Here is a 26,680-nt window from a genome sequence, read left to right on the forward strand (position 1 = left end):
ACGACCTCTTTTTGCAAACGAAGTTCTAGACTTGACAATTCCACACACCACTTGCTAACACTTCACTACAGCTATTCACATAGACAAGTATTCTTGCAATAGGCATTGTACTGCATGCTTGCATTCTTCGGGCAGCTTGATTCTTGCGATCACAGCTACGTCTTTGACCGTCGCTATCACACGGCATCTACTTGCCACTTAGACACTTGGTACATCTAATCAAGGTAAGTACGAAAGCAACTAATAATGCTTTTAGTGCAAGAGGTCACGCTCACCAAGATTCAAACTCACTTGCAACCATTTGAGCAATTGAAGAGACAACATGGCTGACCATTCTTTCCCCCAGAGTCATAGTTTCAGATCTTCATCATCTACAGGCGGGTGGCGATAAGTACATCACCAGCATCCATGATCGATATCGCTACCAAATAGAGTCATTTCCACAAGTAAGACTCAGAGAAACATCTTTTGAATCAATATCATCAGAGGAATACGAAGACCGATATACCAATACAAAGGCAATGTCGGCACCAGAAGAGGTTGCCCAGATGGGTCCAACCAGCAATCTCCTCTCGTTGGAGAACAGTGAAAGTCACTCTAATAACCACGAGACAGAATGCATCTTGGGAGATCAGATTCAGAAAGATGGAGGCAATAGCGCCATTCCTACAGAAAATGTCGGAAATCTTTCTGTTCAAGTGCGTTGAAAACTGTTCTCACAAAACACTCATTTGTTAACACTGGCAGGAACCCATTGAACCATCGATGGCGTCGGGAGCCAAGCCTCTCCCATATGTGAAGCTCAACAGGGACAAAGACCCGAAAGGCGTGGCTTTTCTCACCAATCTCTACAAAGGTCTCCAGACTGCTTTAGAGGATGGTTCGGAAAGCGATAATGACGACCAGAACAACGCAGCCAAAGGTGCTGACACCGCTCTGCGTTCCAAGTGCTGGACCGAGAATTCCTCGAGTCGAGTATCTGAGACCAGCACAGACGAGGACCGTCCAGAGGGGCCAACTCACCAAGGCCATCCTTGGGAGTCCGATGAAGAAGACGATTCAGACAGTGAGTTCGATGGTACGATACTACAAACCTAGCACTCGACAGGAGGTATTGACTTCTCATTCTCTAGACGATGAAGATGCTGCAGGTAAAGAGCACAGGGAGACTAGCCTTGTAACATACAAGACAGCTTTTGGACCAATCACGCTCGACACGACTCAAAATGCAGCCATCATGGATGATAACTGTTCGGTCATTGTGCAGACTCACCAGAAGCCTGCCGCCACTACTCCTGGTGTTGATCTCATCACAGATGATACGACTCGAGAATCAGTCACCATGAAAGAAGATCATTCAGAGATCAACCAGACGCTCCCCCGCTCAGTTTCAGCTCCCATCGGACCCATGGCAAGACCAGAAAGCTTTCGTAACGAGTTTTACGAAGTGAAGCAATCTGCCACTGCGGGTTACGGTGCCTTTGCGTTGCAGAAGTTGGTCGAGGGCCAGACAATCCTCATCGAGAAGTCGCTCTTTCATGCACATGACAAAACGCTGCGCAGTGAGATCCGGAAGTTGAGCCCAGAGCTACGCCGAGCTTTTGACCGGATGCACGGTAACGGGATCCACGAGCATTCTACCATTCTAGAAAGACGCGATGCGAAATTCAAGACAAATACGTATGATATATCCACAACTGACCGTTGCCTCCATTGGCCAATAAGTGTACTGAACAGCTGCTGACACCCAACCTAGCTTTATGATGAACCAGCAGGACCAAGGCGTCTTTTTGACAGCATCAAAGTTCAATCATGCCTGTGTCCCAAACAACAACGTAGCGTACACGTATGACAAGCAACACGACTGCATGGTCTTCACCGTTGAAAGAGATATTGAGGCAGGTGATGAGTTGTTCATCACTTACGGAAAGGATCCAGAAGATCTCTTTAAGCAATACGGATTCATCTGTCGCTGTCGCAGCTGCCAGTCTTTGACCCATAAGCAGATTGAGAAGATCAGAAACTATGGGTTGTGATGGAATCAGTTCCTTTCTTTTGTTCTTTTGTTTTGTTTTCCCTCTTGTTTTCTTTTCGCCGGCTTTTCGTCATCACCATAAGAATCAAGTTCTATTTAAATAGCCAGCAAATCCACAAAGCGTCCTCATAATTCACCTTGATGTTGCTCAGCATTATGTCCAAATTGTACCATGAATATAGTATATGCTTACTTGACCCAAGACAATTGCTATATTCACCTGTAAGTCAGGTTGATTGAGATGCCCTGATTGTTTGTGGTTGTCCAGGCTCACGGGGCCTTGCCGACTTCGTCGTTTCTGGTGTTACACGGAAAGTGTTTCTCATAAAACTCGTTTTCGAACCTCCTCCCCTTCGTCATGTCACAATTGACTGCAGGTGTAGCTCCAGGATTGTTGTAGTCAGCGACGATATATTTGGAAAGGACGTCCTCTAGCGTATCCATTTCACCGCCATATGAGACACAGGTCTGCACTCAAATGCCATCTGAGCTTTCTTGACCGGTGACACTGCCAATCGCTGTGAAGGATCTCACGTCACAATACGTGCTAGCCATGAGAAGGCAGCAACGAGTGGCGTGATTTCTGGTATTGTTCTTTCCACTGATATTGAGCAGTCCGTGACATGCATATATGCTGAGTCGGAGCGACCTTCTGCCTCTTTCTCTGAATAGCTCAAGTCTGGACCTATCATTGATGCTTCCAAATCATTTCCAAATGGCTTTTCTCCCCTACACTGTACCTTCACATGCGACTTCCATTCAAACTCTGCTAATGCTGAAATCCAGGCGCGGTCGCTCATCCTCGAGTATTTATTCCCCCTCTCCATTTTATTTCTTTCCAAATTTTCTCTCTCCATCTCTCTAACACTCTCTTCGCTGCCAATAGACCTACAAGCACACCAAAGCGAACAGATTTACAGATGGAGAGTATATTTTCACGAACCAAGCACATTCCTACATTACTACGTCCCAGACAAAATGCTCGAAGCACCAGAGTAGAGTACTTCGTAGTACGTACACAAACCCAGAAGTCACAGGAAATCATCGCAGTCCTATGTCACCGTGTTTTCCTGATAGAAGTATACGCATCAATCAGCTGTAAGACTGTGCATGGTTAAACCATCTTTTGGTACTAATTCGAAAGAAGAAAACGTCGCGCATTATGGCCAATGATCTTCTGGGTGAATACCACTGATTGAAAGCGATCCTTGTAAGTTGGGAGTCTTGTTTCACCTGGACTGTTATGCCATTGTTCTAAGTAATCTACTGACGCTTTGATCTATAGCCGAAGGATCTTCATTTTATTATTTTCCTTTCGAGAGGCTCGTGGTTATTTGGCTTACCCACTCTTCTCAGCTCATATCTTGTCACCAGGTTTCAAAAAATACGTCGCATGTCTCAAATCATCTCGTCGTCTACTTTCTACCTTCATAGCAATTCGGGTGGTTTAGTTTCAGCGGGTTTTTCTTGTATAGTCACGAATAATAAAGGTGATGTTTACTAGCATGACAATGCAAACATCATTTTCATACATGTGCAATCTACTATTACATGTCCACGTAACCTAAACAGATTTCTTTTATTCTCAATACAAATTTAAGTGGATCACCGTGCTGATTACATACTGATCACACACTTCGTTTCGAATGAACCCTATACTCGCCGGCTGTAAACGACACAGCCTTTTTCAGCAGCCACAGAGTCGTCGACTTGCACATTGGTCAATGCCTCGATCATAGCTTCATGATCTACTATAACCCAGTCTTCAGGACCTCGCCACTCCCCGTAGCAATTTCTTCCCTTGTCTGGTACATGAAATTGGCAAAGAAAGTGAACATGAAACCGATGGACCTTGACCACGATCTTTCCAAAGTTTGCCCTTGTAAGGAATTGTAAAAATGCCTGATACTGTGTCTCTTTCAAGCAAATGGGACCAGTAACTTGCTCGCCAGAGTCGAGGTGTGACTTGAAAAAGTGTCTCGGCCGCGTTGGCGGATGCACCGCACAACCTACAGGAGGATATGCATAGTCGGGCCCGATGAAGACGTTTAAACTCCTGAGATCGAGTTGCTTCTCCAGCTGAAGGCCGACCAAGGACTCACATTCGCAGCAGTCAGCCATACCGAGGGAAACGGAAAGATCTCTGATATGCCGCCGCGGTCTCTCGGATATTTGCAAGAAACGCCGGACGGCCTTTTCTGGCGAAGTCTTGGAGAAGCTGGAGCAGCCGCGCAGGTCAATCCGTGCGGTTCGATAGAATATGGGTGCCGCTTCGGCGTATATCTGCTTCGAGACAAGAAAGATGGACATGGCATCTTGACAGTTTGTGCGGTCTGGACGGCCCAGTGATACACCACCCGGGGGTAAATCCAGAGCCAATTCGAGTATCTGGAAGCGGAGTTCTGGGGGGATATTGAGGAGAATGGAATTGTCTTGAGAGGTTGTCTCCAGAGATGACAATGCTCCATGTTGTGTCATGGTGGCTGTATTCAGGATTGTAATATCAAGAGAGATGCTTTGTCTTGCTAACTCAGTATATACTATGTCATATAGAGGAACCGTACATGTATATATATGGAATTGAATATTGGAGGAGAAGCAGTAGTCAGGGTTCGAGGTCCCGTGGTAACGAAAGCCGACTTATATGCAGTGTCTAGCCAATACCAAGCACCATGGTTCGTGCGGAGAAGCTGGGCCGGAGGGAAGGGGGAACACTTGTCACACGGTATTGGGGTCAAAGGAGAGGAGATCAACCCCTCCCAAAGACAGCGAGGTGCTCTTGGAGAATAGTTTGAGACAAAACGGCATGTGCCAGCTGAAAACCTGCATAGAATGGGATGTGATTAACACGGCTATCTGATTCTAGACGGACGCCTGTGGCTTTTGACCATCAATGTATAATACATATGTTTGCCAAGCGACTTTGGGATAACCTCAAGACATAAAGCTGCTTCAACGCGACCACCATTAGATGGAATAGTTGAATGCCCCCAGTGGACAATCTACTACTCTGTACAGGGAATGGAATGGCAACGTCATGTGTTCTCATTGTAGACCAAGCATTCTGTTTTGAGACTAGATGAGGCCACAATTTGATATAGATGATCTGTGTATGGCTCCACTGGAAGACGAAGAATAATGATGACATCCAATGACTTCTCTGCGATACCAAATGTAGAAGTACCCGAATGAATGTCCACCACCACCCCGGATTGCGGCACAGCTTTCATTTGCGGGGAAATCTATAAATGTCAGAGAGGTCGGATATCGACTCAATGTTAGCCAACTAGCAGCCCTAAATATGGGAAAGCAGGACCACTACTAAGGGGGCAACCCCACCTAAAATTGAATTGGTTCTAACCTAACCTTAGCCCATCCCACCCCGCTAAACACGCGTCAGATCGCGCCCGACACACGACTCCCTAGCAGCAGCAACCCCTCCAGAAAGTGAATCCATATCTGGCTGTGATGATTGAGTATTTGTTTTGTTTTGTTTTGTTTTCGCAATTGTCTGAAAATATACCTAAACAAGCTGGGCTCCAGATACTTTTGCTATCACACATAGACCATTCACTGTGTATATATCTATTTACATTCCTTATGCCGCACGCCGGATAAACAAGCCAAAGCCAAAATTTGGACCTGCAGCTTTATCCATATCCCCAAACCTTCTTCGCTTTAGAAAACAAAAAAACACCATGCTCAAACGACCGCCCACGACACTAACCCTTACGTCCGAGGATATCTCTGTGTACGAGGACAAGCGCAGCCGCGAGGCTGCAGTACGACGAACCAATCAGCCCCAATTCGCCCCGACCGCCGCCGCCAGCTTCCAACAACAAAGCCCGTACGCGCGACCCCAGCGCCGGACCATACTCGACCCTCCGCCGCAGCAGGCGACTTCATCCTCGTCCGCCCTCACGCCAGTGGGACCTTCGACAGGAGGAGGAGGATGGACCGAGCCTGCCACTGAGCAGGATCTGCGAAACTTTGCAGCCCAGCAGCGGCACCATGTCCAACAACAGCAACATCTACAACAGCAGCAACGGCGACAACAACAGCAGCAACAGGAGCAGCAGCAGCGTTACACGCGCAGTGGCGGCGCACATTTTACACCGGTCAACAGAGGAGGCAGTGCCGGTCCGTCGGCGCACGAGACACCGTCCAATGGAGCAGCGGGCGCAGGTTTTGGGGCCGCCGCAGCAGCCACAGGCGACGACAGCGACTTCCCAACGGCAGCGCTCTCCTCGCCGCCCGAGGCTCCGGCCCTACTACTACCGTCGTCGTCGGACGTGGAGAAAGACGATGATGGCGATGACGACGAAGAAGATGATGATGGCGACGAGTCCCCCGAGGACGAGGAAATGGTCGACTACGATACGCCCGGCCAAATGCAGTCATTGCCGCGGTCCGCGAGGCCGGCCTCGTATCACCAGGCCCAGGCCCAGAGGCAACAGCAGCAACAGGCACAACAACAGCGCCGTCTTCATCACCACCACCAACAGCAGCAACACGAACATTATGCCCAACAGCCTCCTTCCAACGTGAGTTCCAGCTTCACGACGCCAGTGAATAGCGCATCCGCGCCGCCTCTAGGAGGAGGACCGCCGCCGCCGCCCCAACAGCACACGCCCGTGCCGAGTAATCACCACTCCACGGCGGGCGCGAGCCAGATTCCACAGGCGCCCTTGCGCAGGACACATGGACGGACCGTAAGCGCGAGCGCGAGGCCGGGCAGTGGTCGCGGCGCCACGAGTGAAGCCCAGCAGCATGCAGCAGCAGCAGCACCGCCAGCGGCGCCGATGCGTGTTACACGGAGTCGCGATGAGAGACTTGGAACGGGCACTAGAAGACCAGGTCGGTGAAATTGATCTTCTCGATCTATCAGCCTTACAATCCCTTGGCCGTGATGAATCGAAAATTCTGCATCGGCAAAAGAGGGGTTGCTCCATTTGTCACGGGAGACAAACAAGTGTGGCTGTAGACAGGACCAAAGTCTTTTCAAAAGAGAATCCAAGCTGTATCACGGCGGTCAGAGCTTTGAAATCATATTGGAGGCTGTTCACTGCCCTCGGATTGCACAAGCATCTCCGAAGACACGCAGAGACTGGCTAGAGGCATGATCCTGCTCAGGGAGACAAAACACTCATTGCATGCACGAACAACTACCAATAGGCTGCCAGTATATGCCTACATATCAGCAAGTTGGAATTATATGTGTGTGGGAGTCGTTGGATCTACTAATATCACTAATGGCTGTGTCTAGATGAGCACGCGGAAGTGCGAGCACCATGTTGGAATAGACTTTTCACGGACCAGATTGGCAATTATTCAAGTACGAAACTGCAGAAAGTGTGACCATGTGACTTAAGAATATTTCTTTTGATTATTTCTGTCTTTACGCAACCATGTACGGCTAGCCCCTTTGCTCAAATTGCTGCAAGACAATGAGCCCAGCCACACTGCAACTAAAGCAGTGATACCGGCTGATCGGGTATGCATTTTGACCCCCCAAAACGCCGTGGCTATGCAAAATCCTTTGGCATAAAATAAATCATTACGCCTCTGTGAGCACAAGGCCCAAATGACAACAATACACAAAATCAAAATGGTTGGTTAGGTTATAGGCCATGCTATGAGCAGCACCTCGGGGAACCTATGGTCCTGGTGGCTTTGAAGCCGGCTTCTTCAACATGATCTTGAGCTTGGGAACAGATTTAGGTATCGGTGCGCTGGTAACTGAGTTGCTTGGAGTTTGGGATAATGCCGAAGGTAGGGAAGTTCGTCCGCCAATGGGTAGGGGTTTCCGTTCGCTACCCGTTCCGTGGCCATTCCCACCGCCGCCGCCACTGCTGCTGCTGCCGCCACCACTGCTCCCGGCTGGTCCTGATCCGGGGAGTGGTTTTCGCACTGGAGCTTTCAGAATACTGCCACCGGAATTCTGCGAATACACGGGTGGAGTCGCGGATTTCTTGACATTGTGGATCGGAGGAGACGGGCGAGAGCCTGAGCCTAGAGTTGGCGTGGCACTGCGCGGAGAGCCTGTTGAAGCAGGCGACCCGATGGCGACTGATTTGGACCGTTCCTTCTCTCTCTGGGATGGTAGCGGCTTTGATGCTGTAGCACGAATAGTGCCGGCTTCCGAAGTCGCTGATGATGGTGGTTTTCGCAATTTGAGCTTATCCCACTTCTTGAAGGGGAGCTTGACCAATTTGGAGCGCTTCTTGATTGCACTAAGCACACTGATGGGTATGCCCTTTGTGTTCAACTTGACAATCTTGCTCGGTCTTTCTCCCTCCCCAGACTCGGTATTGGAGCGCTTGAGCGACTTGGGAGCGGATGGTACAGGGTTCGATGGACGGGAGTCTCCGCTGGTCTTGGCTAGCGGAGGTAGCGTAGGCTTAGGGGGTAGAGCCTTTGGAGTTGGAGCCTTGGGAGGTGCTGTCTTGGGTACCATGGGAATTACAGGCTTGGAAACCTGGATTTTGGATGTTTGCGTCTTCTGTATCAACCCCTTTGAAAGTAGCGACTCGCGGTTCTGCTGTGGCTTTGCGTGAGGAGCTGGCACGACCTTGCGCTCTGGAACGGGACCGGATCCTTCAATACTAGGTCTGGGGGTTTGAACGGCGATGCTGTCCTTCCGAATCTCTTTGGGTGGAGGTGGCGAAGTGGCCCGCTTAATGACAGAGGGTTTCGACATGGCTGGTTTTGGCAAAGTTGCGGGTTTGGGTAAAGTAGACTTGGCTACAACTGGAGTCGTAGTCTTGTCGAGAGGTTTTGCTGGTGGTAAACCTGGCTTGGTAGTCTGTGCGGGCTGGTGGAAGACACCAGCTGGTGGTTTGACTGCGATTGGCGTCGTCTCCTTGAAGCTTGATGCCTTGTTCAAGTTTAACGTGATGGTTCGTTTTGGTGGTTCGGGGCGCGAGATAACGGGTGTGGCAAAAGTCTTTCGCGACTCGGTGCGGTAATGACGGTTGAAGTTTACAACACACTGCTGAATGGTAAGCACATGCATCCGGAATAAACCATTGATTGGCGGTACTTACCCTGCCACGCTCCTTGGGAGCTTTCTCGCACGTCCATATCTTGGGGTAATCAAACTTGACGAGGAGCCGGTCATCCTCTTCGAACAAGATTGAGCAAAGCTCGAGGAAATTTCGCCTTTCAGCGACGGTTAATGCAGGCGAGTCCAAAGCATTCCAAACGGCCATTTGTAGTTCCCGATCGTCCTTGGTCGCATCCTTCAGAGCAGCTCGGGCATCCGGCAGCTTCTCCTTGCGAGCCTTGAGCTTTTGCTTTGCCTCGATGATACCAGCACCTGCCTCAACGACGAGATCATCGCTCGGGGCTGGTACATCCTGCTCTTCTATCTCATATTCTCCAGTAGCGATACTAGCAAGGCCACGGCAGAATATTTTGAAGAGCTTGTCTCGGACATACGGTGAACCATCAGTTGCCATAGCGATCAAGAAGAATCGAAGGAACGTAGGCTTTGCCATGAATTGAAGCTCCACCAATGCCTCAAATGCCTTGATGCGGACGCCCTCAATGGTCCAGTCTTGCAGGTACTGCATGAAAGTCAATGGGTCAATAGGAATGACCTTTGCCTTCATCAGACGGTAGAGTGCATCCAACGCAGCAATGGTGAAACAGTTATCGAATGAAGGAGAATACTCATCCGTTCTTCGAACACGGTCAATCTCCTCCAAAGCTGACTCTTTGAACTGCTGTGGTTCTGGGTCCACATCGTCCTCTGCGTCTTCATCCTCGCCATCGCCAAAAGAAAAGGACATTGTCTGCTTCTTGGCGCGTTTCTCGTCGGGAATGAGGCACGTGGCCAGAGCCTCGATGAGTTTGCAGATGTAGAGCTGATCAGAATAAGCGTTTTCTGCATTGTTATTGCTTTGTAACTGCTGCAAGATGAAATGGCGTGCTTCTTTCGGCGAGTTTCCGTCCGCGTCTCGTATCTTGGCGATAGATCCGGGAATGGCACATTGGACAAGGTACTGCGACTTATCAGAGAAGTCGTTTGGTCGAGGTCGGTGACCTTCGCCAATGCCATACAAGTGATCAAAGGCATGGATTAAATGCTGAAGGCCAATCTGCTTGAGATTGTCCACCCCAAGCTGAGAGAGGGTCCTCGCAGCCATAATCCGGACGTCGTGATAGTAACGCTCATCGACCAGTGTCCTCGTGAGAATCGTGGAGATCAGGGGATGAGGTCTCCTCTGCGACTCCCGGTCCAGATATAGCATCGAGTCCTGGTGCGCAACGACATCCCTATCTTGCTGCAATTGCGAGACGTACATATACGGCTGCATATTAGTGACCATCATGCAAATCCACTCAAAGTCGGCATCCATGCGGATCCATTCATATGATTCCTGATCCATGCGCGCCTCCATCTCTGGATCCCAGTCCGCCAGCCCCCATCGACCGATGTCTTCGTCGCCCTGAAGCACATCGCCGAGGCAGTAGATTAGAGGCTCGTCTGTTGTTTCTTCCTCGCCAGCGTTTGCAGCATTCCCTGCCGTTTGTCGCTCCTTCTGGCGTCTGCTTCGCTTGAGTCGCTTGTACTTGGTGTTGTACGGAATGTTGAACTTTATAGACTTTCCGGTGTCATCTCGAACGTCGACACCATGCTCATATGGTGTGCCATCTGCCTCGTGAACCCTGATGGTCATTGGGCCAGTGAAACAATGTTGCAGCTCCGCGGCATAGACACCATGATTATCTTCTACTACCTCCCTCCAAAAGTCGTCCTTTTCGAGCTGCCTTGCCTTGCCGTGCGCGATGTCCTGGATTTGCCGAATGGTGATTTCGACGCATAATTGCTTCTTGTTGAATTTCTGATGAACATCAAACCTGGGGCATCCAGCCGATTTGATCCATTGCTTCCAAAAGCCTTCCAATCTGGTTTGGCCATGCTTCTCGCAAGCTTTGCGAAACATGTCAGAGGTAAGAATCTCATCAGCAGACTGACTTGAAGTGTTTGCCTTTTGAATCATCTTGGCAATAATTCTGGCAATACCGGCACTTCGAGATGACTTGGATAATCGCCGATCAAGGATGAAAAGCACGAGATTGGCCTTCAGGTTCATAAAGTTCATCTCAAAATCGCCCAGATGCAGATGATTACCCAGATCCTCCAAAGATGGCCGACTGAAGTCGATCTGAACCAAGTGATCGCCTTGGTCCTTCATTCGATATCTGTACCAGTTGTTTCCGCAAAGTGACTTGAGATACAGATCGGTCATGAACCAAGCAATACCAGCCACGAGCCATATGTCCGATTTCTCACTGGGGATGATGTTGACGCCGAACCACTGGCTTGCCAGCGCATGAACCAGGGTTCGTGTGACCTCAATCTCATAGTCGATTATTTCCCGTGGGAAAAGAAGTCTGTTGCTGCAGAGCGAGAAACCGCACAGAGGGACAGTGTCCGCGACCATGTCATCGACAAAGCACATCTTGTAATTGTCGGAAGGGTAGCGACCATACGTCAACGCGAAATGATCCATTGCGTTGACGATAGCAGCGCAGGAATTTCGCACCAGCTCAGCGCGTCCAGGAAGACAATATCCATGAACTTTGGTGGCATTCGAGCCTAGCTTTTCATCGTCTTCCTCTGTACGAAACTCCGACCATAAATCAACATGTTCGAAGGGGCCCAGGGCAAAGCCAATGTGCCGTGCGGCCTTGTTGTTGCATGAGAATACCATGGTTTTCTTGGTTTCGTCACGCTGGTTGATGACCTCATCTTCCAACTTTCCAGAGCAGACTGCAGTCAACTCAAGCATCTTGTCCTCTTCCGTAAGAGCAAGACTAGATCGCTGAGACTCCTCTTCACCACGCTTGCGCTTTTTATGGCTGTTCGCGGCGGTTGCACCATTTACTGGTTGCTGTTGAGTAACCAGGCGCTGATGAAAAGCATCGCCCAGGGTGCGGGGGAATGTAAGGGAAACCCTCCACGAAGAGCGGCATCCTGGATTGTCAATGCACGGGAAAATAGAGCAGGCAAGACCTGGCTCGACGGAATGGCGCGTGTATACATGAGGGTATCGAGTATCACCTTCCTCGATACCAACAAAATGCAAACCATCACGAATGTTCTTGAGTGCAAAAGGTATGGTGATCTTGTAGAGCTGATTCATGTTTTGTTCAACCATCTTGTCGTATTGGTCAACCCACTGGTCAAGGACTTCATGGCCCTGTGTACTGGCCCGCGACTCTCGCTGCTTTGCCATGCTGGTCTGTATGTCCTTGATTGGCGGGATGGCGATCTTGATAGAACCATCAAGGGTGTGACAATTAAGCTCATCCTCATACTGTATGGCTGAAGACTCGTTCTTGCGGTGGCGATGCATCAGAGGCTGGATGCGCTGCTTGCGTAGGGGCCACTGCCCCGCTGACCACAGGTAGCCCTCTGGCGTATCAACTTTTTCATATGGATCATTATATGTTGCGTGGGCGCGAGCGTAGCCCACAGTGATGTTGCGCACGTCGATATCGCACTGTCTGGCATCGATGAAGACCTCTTTCAGTGCTTCTTTGCTGCTAATGAAGATGTCGACGTGGCCTTTGATGGATTTGCCGTGAAGGTCGATGTCTAGCGCAACATGCTCGTGAAAGACAGTATACGGCCGGGCGGGGGTGTCGTCGACCAGAACTTCAGGTTCGGCAAAGACCTCTTGCTCAGCGTCGAACGCGACCGCTGGGTCAGCTTCCAGTAGAGGGGCAGGCATCTTGGCGACCAGAGGTTTGCCGCGCCGAGCCGTCTATCTTGCGCAGGTAACCATCAGTATGAAATGCAGCGCTGCTCTTTTGAGTTGAGAATCGTTCTTTCGGCGAGGCGCAAAAGCGGGCACGTCAATGACTTGAAAAGTTGCCCGGACGTGTTGAAATGGAAAGCGTGGTTCGCAAGTAAAAGTTGCGTCGTTTGGTACAAATTTGAAGTCCACTTTATTAGGTGTAGGTTTTAGGCAACCGAGGCGAAGTGCAGTTTTTGCCGTGGGTTTGCTGTGCGCAGTCGTTGTGGGTTGTGGAAGCCGCGACAAAGTTGGTTGGGGAGGGCAATCCTGGGGCGGCGGAAGCTTCGAGCAGTAGGTAGGTCCTCCAACCCGGATGTTCAAAGGTAAGGCAACCACGTGGTTCTCGTGTCCTTCCCAAGCCAGCCGTGAGTCACAACTGATTCTCGTAATCGTGAGCTGTAATGAGCGTGTCTTTTGATGCTTGCGCAAAGTCGCGGTATGCCGATGGCAGTCAAAGGCTACCTTTCAAAGGCCGTCAAGATGGCGATGGCGACGTTGGTGTTGTAGCCTCGCGTCCAAGTTCCCCATCCACCGCGGCGATGTGACGGCAGTCTAGGCAAAGCTTGGGCAAGCTCAAGATCTGAGCCAATCACGTAAGCAGCGCGTATGAGGATCCCCCAATCGGTGGACCTACGGATAAGCGCATAACTAGCTACTGTCTACTTGCATAGTGGCCATTGTCTAAAACAATCCCGCTCTTGTTTCAAGGCCGCATGAGACAGCATCATACCTAGGTAGCTATGATCTGTAACAAAGGGCTTCGCGAAACCCGCAGAAAGCTTAGGTCTGAACGAAATGACAAACTTGGAATACAAGTAAATTTACTCTGTAGAGCACACTCTGGAGTATGCGAATAATTGTAATAATTCTATCAAGCTCGAGCCCTTGGACTGCAAGAATGCATACACGAGAACATCATGAGAGTGATGTTTGTTTGCAAACATTATTTATGCGCCGACATAAAGCCCTGATCTGAACAGCACCATGGCTTTGCATGGCTCGTTTCTATCAATGACCAGATAATCCTGTGGTATCATCCGTTCTCTGACGAGAACACTCAAAAAATGCAAGTCCTTTGCGCCAGCCAGCCAACCAAAGGTATCTTATTTTACAATAGTAGGATGCTTCTTAGCATCCAAGCCGTCAAGGTAATATCAACGGTGATTGCTCCGACGATCTCTCCTCTTCCTGCGTTCCCGCGTCTGCATAGTCTCTTCATCACGATATTCCGGTTGTAGCTCAAAATCTTCGTCAATGGTCTCGGGTATGGCGTGACCCCACGCCAAAGCCACTCGCCTGCTCCGCCGCACTTTGCTAAGCGCAGCGTCGCGGTCGTGCCTTTTGTCGAAGAATGATTTGAACTCTCTCGGCGGCTGTGGTACAGGCGATGGCGACAAATCTCTCTTCTGTCTCTTGTTTGACACCGACGGTGGACGCTTGACTCTTGCCAGTGCCTCTTCGTGAAGTTGCTTGGCAATATGCGCGTCAACATCACTGGAATCGGGAGGGTCACCGTCACTGTCATCTGCAGGGTCTCGGTTTGCAGAGTCAACGTCGAGCATCTCCCCATCCTCATCAGCATCGCTATCCGCGACTTGGTCTTCGTCCGGGTCCTCTTCCTCTTCCTCATCATCGTCTTCATCGTCATCTTGCTCCTCCGCAAGAGCTCTATCACGCTCTAGCTTTCGCTTCCTCTCTTCCTGGGCCCACCAACGAAATTTTTCCAGAATACCTTCGCAGCCCTTGATAAAGTGGCTGCGTGCGGACTCGAAACCTTTCTTCTTGCTCTCGGTGACACCATTGACTCCCATTGTTCTCAACCAGTCTGGCCCCTGGAGTTCCCCGAGGAGGCGGACAATCTGATCCCGTTCATGTTGGGCACGACCTTTTTCTGTATTCCTAATTGTCTTTTCCAACCTTTCAGCGCGTCTATGTGCAGTCTCGTATAGTGAGTCTGGTAAGGGATCGTTCAGGTGGTCCGGCTTTGCCTTCTGGCCCGGAAGTTGGATTCGCTGTGCATCGTACAAGTTACTGTATAGATCGTCTCCGTACTGTTTTACATGGTAATTCTCGGTCCTTGATACCCATAGTGCGCTCCCGGTCGTAGTATCGGCACCGAGTTTAGCATGGTGGTTCTGCTTTGAGCTGACGGAAGCTGTAGTAGCTGCAGCTTGTCGCGGGTGCGAGGCGCGGACATTGTGGTGTGGGGACGCCACGGAGTCGACGACTAGGATGGGTGTGTCGACATTGAGAACGTCTGTAAGGGGGGGCGAGTGATGAATTAGCACTGGGTATGAAAAAAACAAGATGATAATAATAAGGTAGCACGTGCAAAAATGGTGATCAAAGGCAAAAGGATGATCTGCCATGGTTTGTCAAGCGGTGTTACATACGGGATTCTTTGGCATCATTGCCAATTACTTCGTCATAGTCGGGGAAATATGCTGACAATTCGCTCTTGAACCGCGTGGCCTCCTGTGATCTCAGCTTACGGCCACCACCGGACTCCTTTGCCAGGCCGGCATCTGCGAGACTGGGCTGCAATCGATCCAACTCGTGTCGGATGCCATTGTAGACTTTTTTCTGATGCACGGTGGGTTCTTTTTGAGCCGTTTTGGGCTGAGTTGCTGGCTCGGCAGCGGGTGCAGCGTTGGTGGAGGGCGGCGTAGGCAGCGAGGAGGGAGGAGGAGGAGGAGGAGGAGGGGGTTTGTTTTGCTGGGTCGTCACGTCGACTGTGGACGAGGGCGGCGGCGGTCTGACGACGATGGTTCTCGAGGGGCTGGGGGGCTCTAACTTGGCCAGAGACTTGATCTCGACGGCGATTCTCGACCTCTTGACCTTTGTAGGGTCCGGGTTCGGATGAATGAGTTCCAATGGGCGCTTCATGCGAGCAGAATTGCGACGTTCCGGCCGCGTCGTTGTGGGATCTGTCGCGGATTCTGCGATTTCATGTTGCAACTCAGTCATAGCAGCTGTAGTCTTAGGGGTGCTGCTGGGCCTGTAATTACGCGTGCTACGGCGGCGGTGCTGGGCGAGCTGCGCTTTGGCGCCGCCATTTTCGTGTCGCTGCACCATGTCCTGCACCTGTAAGCTGCCCCCTAGATCGCGTCTAGTGGACCGTCGTGTCGTCGGCATCACTGCTGCTGGTGATCAAATGATGGCATATAATCATGGTGTGCTTTAGTGGCCAAGCAATGCGAAAATGTTTTCGTCTTGGCCGAGAAGAAATTCCTCTCTGTTGCATTAACGTTGCCTCTCGAGGTGCCTGGCGGTAGCTGAGATCCAAATGCCCTGCTTTTTGGACCACTGAAGGAACACTGACTGCCCAGACCTCAATTGAGGGAGACGCCCGCCAGGCAGCTACTGGTAGCTAATGCAGCATGTAAAGTGTGAATGCAGGTATTTCTTTGACTGGCAATCCATTCATGAATCACTTGATGCATCAAGTTTGTACGGTGATTCAACACAGGTATTTTGCGCTGCTGGAACAATGCGCGACTCACAAGCAGGTCTTTCATCTCACACATTCCTCAACTTCAATTGCACACATCTTCCAAACACCGTCCTGCAAGTCCGATCTGCCTTTGTGACATATCACTTTTCCCTCTGGATAACTTATACTGACTTTATAGCCCAATGATTTGTGACTCCAATAGATGGATGTGCTCTTTGAGAACACAAAATATTTTATTTCACTCTTGGAAAATGATCATCCATTATGTTGTCAACTCGTCGCTCAAAGAACTGGGAAGGCACAATATTGTTGGCGATATTGAAGCTGTCCAGGTTTCTAGGTGTTGAATGATAGAGCAGTCATATTACTGACTAGGTGCAACTCTCCAACTAATTTAGGTGTTACCCTAGTGTTTGCTTGCAACTCAATACCCCTGAAATTGTCTAGGCATTCTCACAGACCCAGGTAGACTATACTAATGGTGTGACCACTTTGTCTTACAAGACAATAGTCAGTGGTAGCTCACCAGTTTAACTCCATCATGACATTCTTTTTAAGAGAGAGGCCTGAATTAATCAGAATACTCCCTGAGAGTTGCAGCATGTAAGTCGGCTGGAAACTTTTGCACGTTACGTCTACTTGAGCACTGTGTAATGTGATTGCAGACCCGCATCAGCCCAAGAGTCCACTGTTGTAGTAATCTACATAATACGGGCCCTGTCTTTTCCCCTGGAAGCGACAAGACAAGGGCATAATGTTTGCGGCTACGATGGGATTCGCCCTGCGTTCCAAACACCTGAGCGACTAGAGTTGTTACAAGTGGCCATTGGCCGCAATGGCCCCCTTCCTATACCCTAGTAAAGGCAAAGAACGAAGACGGAGAAATACACAAAGGCATTGATACCGAATAAAGCAGAATCTTGGGCAGATGCGATGTACTTATATACTCACTAAAATGATTGTTCCTATGATACCAACTAGCATCTCTTTGTAAAGGGATGGGCTCAACTTGCCACTGATTGTTGTGCACGATCTATGCCATTTATAATAACGATCGACTTATATGATGATACGGACTTCATATATAGGTCTAAACTCATGACTGGATGTGGATTTATGCACTACCTACCTAGGTAGATAAATACCAGTTAGTACACGTCAAGCCAGTTACAGTGACTAGAGCGCATTCTCAATCAATAATTATTATAAACTTTTCAACCCCTTTTATTATATATTGGGGGGAAGGAGAACAGAATATTTATTAGGTGGGCATTAGAAAACCCATCCTCTTCCAAGTATATGTGTATATTCTTGGATTTCATCAGAATTATCTACTCATTGACTAAGTATCACAAATGGAGCTCAAGTATGATTCCTAAGTCAAGGCGGTAAGTACGATTTCATATTCACAGCCTTTTTTTTTTTTTTTTTTTTTTTTGTAAACCCAGCCAACGGCAGACATTCACGGCGCCGGCGGCCTTCCGACCGATTGTGGGCCGAGCTATCGGCATGAGATCCGTCGCCGGGAGCGCATACTCGAATCGGTCCATTACGCGATGAAGTCAGCCAAAGGTGTATACAGGATCTCTCTGCATTTGAACATACACTGGGTAAATGGTGTTCATGATTCTAAACCTTTGAGCATAATTGGCATCTTGACTGAGATAAATCGGGACGGTCAAGTCATCTCCAGGCATAACTCCATTTAAATGTTCCAAAGAATCAGGTCCAAGGATCCATGTCAACATCGCCACGCAGGAACGTGGAGCATGAACCTCTTTGCGCCTGTCGGCGCTTTCAAGTTGAAATCAATTCCATCGGTAACATCCCGATAGAGACCAGAAATGCTGACAGACTCCTTGGTAGGTAGTGGGCCCCGACACTCCTATAACCCACTGTTGACCCGTATCTCTGCTTGGCAAAGCTGATAGACTATTGAAATGATGCAAAGCTTGGTAAGAACCCCAAGATGTCGGAACCGGCATGGGAACAATATGGCGCATGTCATTCGATGGATGGACAATATTTAAACTTCACACAGCTCTTCATATGAATAGTCTTCCACATGAATTGAAAATGCCACTCGAATGAACAACTCCTCCAACCTGGTCACGATGCCTTCTTACAAGCAACTTCTCAAAGCATCTGTATCTCTAGGATCCCTCGGGTCCAACATACCAGATTCGGTGTCTCTAACCGGCACTTCAGGCAATCAACTCCTTGGATACTTCTCAGGATGGACGTCAAAACTCTCATTGAGTACAAGTGATTGTGACGGGTTTTCTTTTAAATCCTTGCTTACCCCATTGACGGTCTTCACCTCCACCCAAGAGCCTGTCACTTGTGACTGGGTCCAGAGTCAAGTAGAGACTTACAAGACTCATGACGACGTATACGAGGAGTCTTTCATGAAGAGTAAACTATCTTCGAATACAAAACGACTGAATGATCACGAACTGGGCATGGTGCTGACGATACAATAGCTGTGTACCTACAAGGAGGAAGCTCTTACAATAATGACATATCATCTTGTCTAGCGCAGGTCTATGGGACCGAGCTCGTCTTCTTCGATGAAGAATCATCCCAGAAATATGCTATTGTTTGCAACGACACAATTCCTAGGGGCCCATATATTGCATACATGGCGGGTTCAGACATCACTCTTGGGCCAGTATATCGCGTATATCATGATGAGCTGCAAGCATTCATGAATGGGATTCTTCCCAACGGCACCGATGGAGCGTACCGCTACGCCGGCGTGAACACGATGAGTGACGCGACCGTCGGCATCCCCGTTCCCTCCCGCCTCTACTCGGCCAACACCACCACGGAGAGCCGGCCCTTTGAGGGTCTACGGGTGACCGTCAAGGATATTATTGATATTAAGGGAATCAAGACGACGAATGGTAACCGTGCCTGGGCCAAGCTGTATGAAGCTGCCAATGCTACCGCCCCTGTTGTCCAGAGACTGGTCGACATGGGCGCTACGTTAATTGGCAAGACAAAGACGTCGCAGTTTGCCAATTCAGACCGTGTCACCGCAGACTGGGTTGACTATCAGTAGGTTCTGCCAATTTTGATTATTTAATAAAAGTGAAGGAGACAGTCTGAGTACTAAGAATATATTCTTATTGATAGCGACGCCTTCAACCCACGGGGAGACGGCTACCAAGACACGGGCGTATCATCCGCCGGTGCCGGTGCAGCAACCGCAGGATACGACTGGGTCGACGTCTCCATCTGCACCGACACTGGCGGTAGCATACGCATCCCTGCCTCCAAGCAGGGCGTCTTTGCCCTCAGGCCGTCCTTTGGCGCCACCTCCAACGACGGTGTCATGCTCGAGGGCCAGTACTTTGACGCCGTCGGCTACCACACGCGCTCGCCGTACACGCTGCAGTCGTTTGGAAAGGCCTGGCTCGCCGACTCCAACCTCACGGACGGGTACACGGCGTTTCCGCGCAAGCTGATCGTGCCCGGTAATTTGTTCCCCGTGGCCAAGAATGCCAGCCAGGCCGTCTACGGTGCGTGGATAGACAAGCTGGCGGATCATCTCAATGCGACTATTGTCACCACCTCAATCGGCGAGTTTTGGAACACGACGGCCAATAAGCCCGGCACCGAGTTCTTTAGCTACATGCAGATGGTGGCCGCGAATCTCAACTGGAAAAATCAGGTTGAAAAGGTCATTGATCCCTTCAAGGCCGACTACGCGGCCAAGTTCGGCGGCCGGCAGCCTTTCATCAACCCATACCCGGCTGCAAGATACGCGACTGTTATAAATACAACCGACGAAGATGTGGAGGAGAGCTATGAGCGACTAATGTTCTTTAAGAAGTGGTTTGGTGAGAACGTTGTCAAGGCCTCAGAGGAAACGTGCAGCGAGAGTCTGTTCTTGATCCCCATGTTTGCCGGCGAAGAGGTTCGTGTCCTGCCTCCTTCCATTCACGTTACTTGGCCATGAAAGATGACCAGTCTTACTAACAAACCATTACAGTCATACCGGAATACGGTTTATTCGCCGCCCAATGTCAGTTCATGGTCTGCTTTCCTGATGTACTACTACAGCACTCAGTCACAAGGCCCAGAGACCGTGTTCCCTATCGGCGAGGTTCCATACTTCAGTAACATCACATATATGGAAGAGAAACTTCCAGTTAGTATTGATGTATTGGCACACAAAGACTGCGATCTCATGCTACTTGATCTTGCCAAGGATCTCGCAGACTCTGGTTTGTTAGAGGAGGTCAAAACGGGAAGCACACTCTGGTGAGACATCCAAGTCATGTCCGCCGTACAAATTGAGTCGCTCCCTCTCTCACTTCCAAATTCCAAGATAGAATATCATTATGAACGTAAATTTAAGGGTATATAATATAATATAATATGATCATAACCTCATGTTATCTGCCAAAACGCCGATGTGATATCCTCAAAAGCCTTGATGTCAAGCTTTACCTGATGCACCCACCCATTACTCCTCCTTATTAAGTATCTAGTTGAAATCAGCATCTTATGATGCGGGTATCATTCATCATTAGCTGGCAATTCCACTCGACTGCTGTACGGACGATGCTCGCGATCTGAGGCCCAGTTTCTGCATAAACTTCGCACCAGCCCGGTTCTCTTCTCGGGCTTCTGATTCCTTCTCCAAGTGTCGCCTTTCCAATTCTGCACTTTTACTCTTATCCTTTGCTGCTTCTTTCCGTTTCACGGCTGCTGCAGGGTCCAGGATTTTCTCTTTGCCGTGTGTCATCTTTTGCAAAGCTTCTTTGCCCTTTCTGCGTGTCTTGATGTAAGCCTCCAGGCCAACTAGTACCGCATAGCTTTTACTGATGCTGACATGGCTCATATCGACGCCTTCATCTTTGAGTGAATGAACGAATGCTCTAAAGTTCGAGGCAGGAGGGCGATAATGGCCGGACAAGGGAGACAGGCTGGACAATCTCCCATCCTTGATTTTGATAAGACCTGCAGCAGAGATCCTTGAGCCTTGCAGGAAGGACGAGTGTTGAAATGCGCCGCTAGACTTGATGCCTACATATAGCCGAAATGAGGTATCAGCCACGAAAATCCATGTATTCTTCTTGACGGACTTTCGAAGCAGTTTGTTGAATATTGTGGCCGCTGAGACATGCTTGACTTTTTTAAATCCCTTTGCGTCGTCCAATGAAGGGGTGGCATATTTGGCAGCCCGTGCAGCCTCGAGTTCCGACTCGGATGCGTCCGAATTCGCTTCAGAGATTGCATCGTCGTCGACATGTTCTGGAGGGTGGTACTGTGGTCTAGGCACGCCATCTTGATTTTGCGAGTGTGATTCGACCTGAGCAACATAGGCCGGTGTATCATCATCGATAGGAACGATGCCGTTGATACTGTCTTTCCACTCTTCAGTCGTATCGATACGAAGCCCGTTCTTTACCCAACACAAGCGGCCTTCCGAGTCCACCTTGACCAAGTAATCTTGCCTTTCTTCGCGACTCAAGTATCTGACTCTCTCCCTTTCTAGACGTTCTCTCGGGCACGACGCTAGCTCTATATTCTTGCCAGCGCCATAATCAAGCCAGTAGAAGTAGTTTTCGTGGGTGTCTGCTCTTTTCCACTCTTCGTGGTATTGCCGTAGATTGGATCCGTATCTGTGTTTCAGGTCGACCATTTCGAGAAAGTACTGCAGACCCATCATTTTGGCATGTTTCCTCCTCTTTTCCTTGAGAGAAGCGCGTCTTTGGCGCAAAGCATTCCTCTGCTCGGCAGTCATATTGGGGTTGGTTTCAACATCTGACGAGTCCGAGTCATCATCAGAGTGGTCAGAATCTTCGTCGCCTCCAGCCCTTCTGGCTATGATTGCAGCCTTCTTCCAGTTTTGCCTTGCGGCAGATTGACTGGACCGAGGTTTGGCGGAATCGGCGTCGGCGTCTGCCTCGACTGCCGTGTTACCAGGGCTAAGGAGACTGTCGCCGCGAGACCTGGGCGTGTTCATGCTTTTCCATTGTGCATCTCTAATCACATGGGTCCATCTTGTATTGGCGTCAATACCAAGGCCCTTCATCTCGCGCCTCACACGATAACCACGGTAGTTGCGTTGTATCAGAGCAGCGGCCTTTGACTGGACGTTGCCCGTCTCCTCATCGGCTTGTGCGGCAGCCATGGCTCGTCCTTCGCTGCTCCTGCGCGCATGTGCAAGGAAATTGTGCAGGCTGTGGTGTTGATTTGCCTCAGCAAATTCGTGCTCAGCGTCGGCAGACTGCTGGGCTATAGTGTGCGACTGCTGTAGCAGGTGACGGTTGCGGCGCTTATGCTCTTGCTCCCGTTCCTGTTGCACCTTTGCCAGGCGCTCAAACTCGAGCTCCGACGGCGGTTGCAAGGAGTCCAAATATTCTTGATGCGACCGGGTCGAGCGCCGGGAAGCTGCCGTATCGAGAGATGCCTTCGAGTCGCTCCCGAGTCTTGGCGACTGAGGTGGGGTTAACGGCAGCGACCCTAATAATGGCTGCGTTGGAGGGGTTGTAGCGGCGGGCTGCCGTGGCGATGGCGCTGGCGTCGCGGGATCAGCTCCGGTCTGGTCGTCGTTTAGGGTTACTGGGTTCTCTGTCATTGTTACATGTGATTTACATACATCCGAGATAGACAGGAGAAAATAGAGAATAGCGAGGGAATGGAAATGAGGCTAATGATATCAAGTAAAACAGAATCTCGTCTTTTCCCGTGTAGTAAGTAGTAAGCTAAAGATAGAAGAAGTCAAAAGGTTGCAGGAGGCAGTGACAATTTCTTGGCAATCTTGAATTGCGCATGTACCGACTTACAGCCACGCTCTGGCCGTCCTAACCTGCCTGGTAGTGTAGGTACATTGCAGAGTACGTATGACCTGCAGTCCCTTCGCTGCCGCCTGCGGAAAGTCTCAAGTTCCAGCTGTACTAGGGGTCTTCCTAGGTGGCTGAGGCGTGGACTTTGGTTAGTCCTCATCAGTGACAAGCTGCATTGCGAAAATTTCGCCAGAGCATATTTGCAAACCTGAATCTAGTCAAGGCATCACAGAAAATTCGCATCAAGTGGTGCGCCTATGACGTATTCAGCCTTCATTGAAGAATATGACCGGCTTGCCGGCACCAATGCGCCCACAGCTGGTTTCTCGTCGAGTCAACGGTTATCGCCAGCGATGGTGGGTGGGCCTCTTTTGGCTCCAGCGTAGTAGTTTACTGGGAATATCAGGCATTTGACCACCAAAAGCATGTGCCGTTAGCCGGATTCTAATAACTAAGTAGGTACGGTATCAAGGTAGTGAAGATGTACTCCGTAAGTATGCGGGTAGAAGCAGGCTCGGCAGGGTACATTAGTGACGGCCAGCATGCGGAAATGTCCAGCCGCATTATGCAGAACTAGAAGAACTTAAATTCAACATGTATGAAGAGACTGCATGATATCAAAAGAGATATTGAAAGATTTGATTTAGGTGGGAGATGGTCCCGTTTTCGAATCGGTGTTTTTCTTTGCCATAGGCAGGCCACCTAGAGAACGACAGTATGGTTTGTTTCTCATGCGCCCCTGCCATTGTGCCTAGTGAAAACACTGCCTAGGAAATGCGCCGCTGGGCAGGGCACTTTTTACGTAACTTACACAGCCATCCTCGTGTCCCTTGACCATGTTATATGTACAACACCATCCATCTCACTTGTTGCTCTGTCTTACTTGTTTTTTTTCCTCTTCCCAAAATAGTGTCATGATACATTTGTATTTTGTCCCGCTTCAGAAGCACAGCGCCTAGTCCGCCAGTAACGACGCCCCCCATGAGAGTGTCCTGTCAAGACCGAGGAGGCTTCTCTGAGAGACCCGTCTGTTCTACAGCCACCGAGTCGTCGTGAATATACAAATGCATCACCTTCGGTCCCGGGTAGTTCCTGATGGCATGAAGCACCCACCAAATGGCAGAGAGTGCTATAACTCCGACCAAGATCACCGAGTTGTAATTCATGGTTTCCGCATCAGTCGGGTACGCGTATGCTGGACAGCATCACATTAGCACATGACTCACATTTCAACAATGCGCAATCAAACTTACGGAAACAGAAGAATATTCCAAAGAATGCAATGAAAAGCACCGCCAAGCCGTTGATGGCATATCCAAACTTGCCGAGATGGAATGGTCCTGCTGGGAAATACTTTCTTCCCGTCACCATGTTGGCCACAAATGGAATCGCGTATGATAGTGTTGTCAACACAATGAAGGAACCGGTTAGGTTGACAAATGCGGTCGGGCTGCCAAGAGGAATCGCACCCAATCCCGTGGCCACTACTGACACAAACAGAGTCGAATAGATCGGGCAGCTGAGGCTCTCGTTGACTTCCGCAAAGAGCGGCGAGAATGGGACGGCATTGTCACGAGCCAAGGCCCAATAAATTCGAGAGCAGGTAAGCACAGTCCCAACGCAACAGCACAAGGTGCCTATCAAGAGAATGAAAAGCAGACCAAACGTGGCTCCAGTGCTGCCCGTGGCCTGGGCGTATATCGTGGCTAGTGGGTAGTTGTTGCTGTCTCCAAGAAGCGCCTCGATATCTGTAATCGCGTACCCGAGAGTGATGGCAAAGACAAACGCATACAACCCTCCCAGGCCGATCTGGAGACCAATTGCCTTGGGCAGATCCTTCTTGGGTTGGGGGAGCTCCTCGGCCATGTGGGTGATGGCATCTGGAGTTCCCACGGTGAAAGCGCCATTCAGCACTCCTGTCAAAAAAGCTACGGCACCTGGCCAGCCAGTGAAATTGTTCTCGTCGAACGAGTTCCAGACAAAGGTGTTCGAAGCATGCTGCTTTGGCATTGCAGCCACGACGATAATGGTGATGATGCCTCCTACGATGACAAAAAACATGCCTGCATGTTGCGTGTACGGCACCAACCTATTGGCGAAGATCACTACAGCTGTCGATAGCCACAGCACCAAAATATAACCAATGTAGACATGCCATGTTTCTGCAACATAGCCACCATGGTAGATTGCGTACATCTGCACCAAGATGTTTGATGCAATCTGGATCAAAGCCGCCAAATCGAACAACCAGCCATAGAAGTTGATCCAGCCGGTGAAGAATCCTACAGCGCGGCCCCATTTGGGACCGGCTGCGATTGTCGCCCAGTGGTATACACCTCCAGCCGTTGGCACCGAGGAGGCGAGCTTCGTCCGTCCAGCGTCAGTATATGGTCCTGGACTCGCAAAAAGGTCTGTCTTGATGAGTGGCTTACCTCGGCAAGACTGAGCCCGATGAACGTATAGTAGAAGACGGCAACGATAAGCCCGAAGATAAGACCAGTAGGACCGCCGTTAGCTGCATCGGTATCAGCCCAATCCTTGCAAACTCATGATATCACTGATTTTTCCCTGGTCAACAGGTTGTGAGTCGTTTCTTACCTATCGAAACCGAGATTGAGGATCCCAAAGCCGCCCACGCATTGTCAACCGTCAGTGCGATTCCAGCAAGTCCTACTAGGTTGTATTGTCGCTTCAGCTGGTCGCGGTAGCCTGCGGCGTTGATTTGCACACCACTCTCGACTGCTAAGACAGTCTCACCCTCCAAGCCACCTAGCTCTGGCTGCTTATCCCCCACTGGCTTCTTTTTCACTTCCTCCGTGCTCATTGTGATGACCTGGATATCGCCAACCGTATTTCGTGGAAGCCAAGGCAAGATAGCGCCCTCCGTGAATTCGGCACGCTCCGCCGGAAGGGTCCACCTAATCTAGTCCCGTGGAGCGACAATAGGCCGTTTCTCAGTCTCACTCGAGGCACTTGAATCAATATTCCGGCTTCTAAGGCACTGGATAGGCGGCAAGAAAGACCCAAGAGACGCTGAACGAAAGCGATGAATTCAAAGCAGCAGCGAGTCTCGAGCAATGAGAAGCGCACATGGGGCACAGCTCGACTTATAAGCTGCGCCTGTCGGCAGCTCGTTTATCTTTCCAGGCTGATAAAGCGATCGAGGATATGTGAGTGGTACTGGCTGATTCGCCAATCTACTTCTGCAATTCTTCATGGCACGCTGTGATCGTCCACCGAGATAATCTACCGGTACCAGCCCTGTCGAGATGGACGCCGGGAGACAGGGGTCCTTCACTGGTAAAACTCTCCACAATTGCCGTTAGATAGCTGCGACTGATAGCCATGGTACATACGAGTAGTGACAGCCATCGTACACGATCATTTCCGCCATAAGTAAAATGCAAGCTACACATGATGGTGGAATTCATTACATCTTGCCATGAGATGCTGGCCAAATCTTTGCTATAAACTAGTTCAAGCTTACAGAAAGTAGATACTCATGTAAACTACACGACTTGCCAAGACGTCTTCGCGAGAGTCATCTCTGGGGATTCCACCAAGAAAACCACGACTA

At 49.9% G+C, this 26,680-nt stretch overlaps 8 protein-coding genes across 8 annotated transcripts; 3 read left to right on the top strand and 5 right to left on the bottom strand.

The window, feature by feature from the left end:
• Positions 1-521: 521 nt before the first annotated feature.
• Positions 522-2,036, top strand: PFICI_06944 (uncharacterized protein; the record flags this gene model as incomplete). The annotated part of the gene is made up of 4 exons (XM_007835525.1): positions 522-698; positions 748-1,078; positions 1,134-1,680; positions 1,757-2,036. 4 exons carry the CDS (start codon positions 522-524, stop codon positions 2,034-2,036), a joined length of 1,335 nt encoding a protein of 444 aa, XP_007833716.1.
• Positions 2,037-3,688: 1,652 nt separating this feature from the next.
• Positions 3,689-4,513, bottom strand: PFICI_06945 (uncharacterized protein; the record flags this gene model as incomplete). Its single annotated transcript, XM_007835526.1, has 1 exon — positions 3,689-4,513. One exon carries the CDS (start codon positions 4,511-4,513, stop codon positions 3,689-3,691), a length of 825 nt encoding a protein of 274 aa, XP_007833717.1.
• Positions 4,514-5,733: 1,220 nt separating this feature from the next.
• PFICI_06946 (uncharacterized protein) lies at positions 5,734-6,900 on the top strand (the record flags this gene model as incomplete). The annotated part of the gene is made up of 1 exon (XM_007835527.1): positions 5,734-6,900. The coding sequence occupies one exon, from the start codon at positions 5,734-5,736 to the stop codon at positions 6,898-6,900; it is 1,167 nt and encodes a 388-aa protein (XP_007833718.1).
• Positions 6,901-7,691: 791 nt separating this feature from the next.
• PFICI_06947 (uncharacterized protein) lies at positions 7,692-12,780 on the bottom strand (the record flags this gene model as incomplete). Its single annotated transcript, XM_007835528.1, has 2 exons — positions 7,692-9,026; positions 9,082-12,780. The coding sequence occupies 2 exons, from the start codon at positions 12,778-12,780 to the stop codon at positions 7,692-7,694; spliced, it is 5,034 nt and encodes a 1,677-aa protein (XP_007833719.1).
• Positions 12,781-14,000: 1,220 nt separating this feature from the next.
• PFICI_06948 (uncharacterized protein) lies at positions 14,001-15,981 on the bottom strand (the record flags this gene model as incomplete). Its single annotated transcript, XM_007835529.1, has 2 exons — positions 14,001-15,103; positions 15,240-15,981. 2 exons carry the CDS (start codon positions 15,979-15,981, stop codon positions 14,001-14,003), a joined length of 1,845 nt encoding a protein of 614 aa, XP_007833720.1.
• A 2,433-nt stretch (positions 15,982-18,414) lies between these two features.
• PFICI_06949 (uncharacterized protein) lies at positions 18,415-20,573 on the top strand (the record flags this gene model as incomplete). The annotated part of the gene is made up of 4 exons (XM_007835530.1): positions 18,415-18,715; positions 18,784-19,360; positions 19,439-20,222; positions 20,298-20,573. 4 exons carry the CDS (start codon positions 18,415-18,417, stop codon positions 20,571-20,573), a joined length of 1,938 nt encoding a protein of 645 aa, XP_007833721.1.
• A 264-nt stretch (positions 20,574-20,837) lies between these two features.
• Positions 20,838-22,895, bottom strand: PFICI_06950 (uncharacterized protein; the record flags this gene model as incomplete). Its single annotated transcript, XM_007835531.1, has 1 exon — positions 20,838-22,895. One exon carries the CDS (start codon positions 22,893-22,895, stop codon positions 20,838-20,840), a length of 2,058 nt encoding a protein of 685 aa, XP_007833722.1.
• A 1,203-nt stretch (positions 22,896-24,098) lies between these two features.
• Positions 24,099-25,927, bottom strand: PFICI_06951 (uncharacterized protein; the record flags this gene model as incomplete). Its single annotated transcript, XM_007835532.1, has 4 exons — positions 24,099-24,298; positions 24,357-25,467; positions 25,536-25,618; positions 25,702-25,927. 4 exons carry the CDS (start codon positions 25,925-25,927, stop codon positions 24,099-24,101), a joined length of 1,620 nt encoding a protein of 539 aa, XP_007833723.1.
• Positions 25,928-26,680: the final 753 nt, after the last annotated feature.

This window comes from Pestalotiopsis fici (genome assembly GCF_000516985.1).
Source record: "Pestalotiopsis fici W106-1 unplaced genomic scaffold PFICI_Scf_4, whole genome shotgun sequence".
NCBI classification, from domain to species: domain Eukaryota; kingdom Fungi; phylum Ascomycota; class Sordariomycetes; order Amphisphaeriales; family Sporocadaceae; genus Pestalotiopsis; species Pestalotiopsis fici.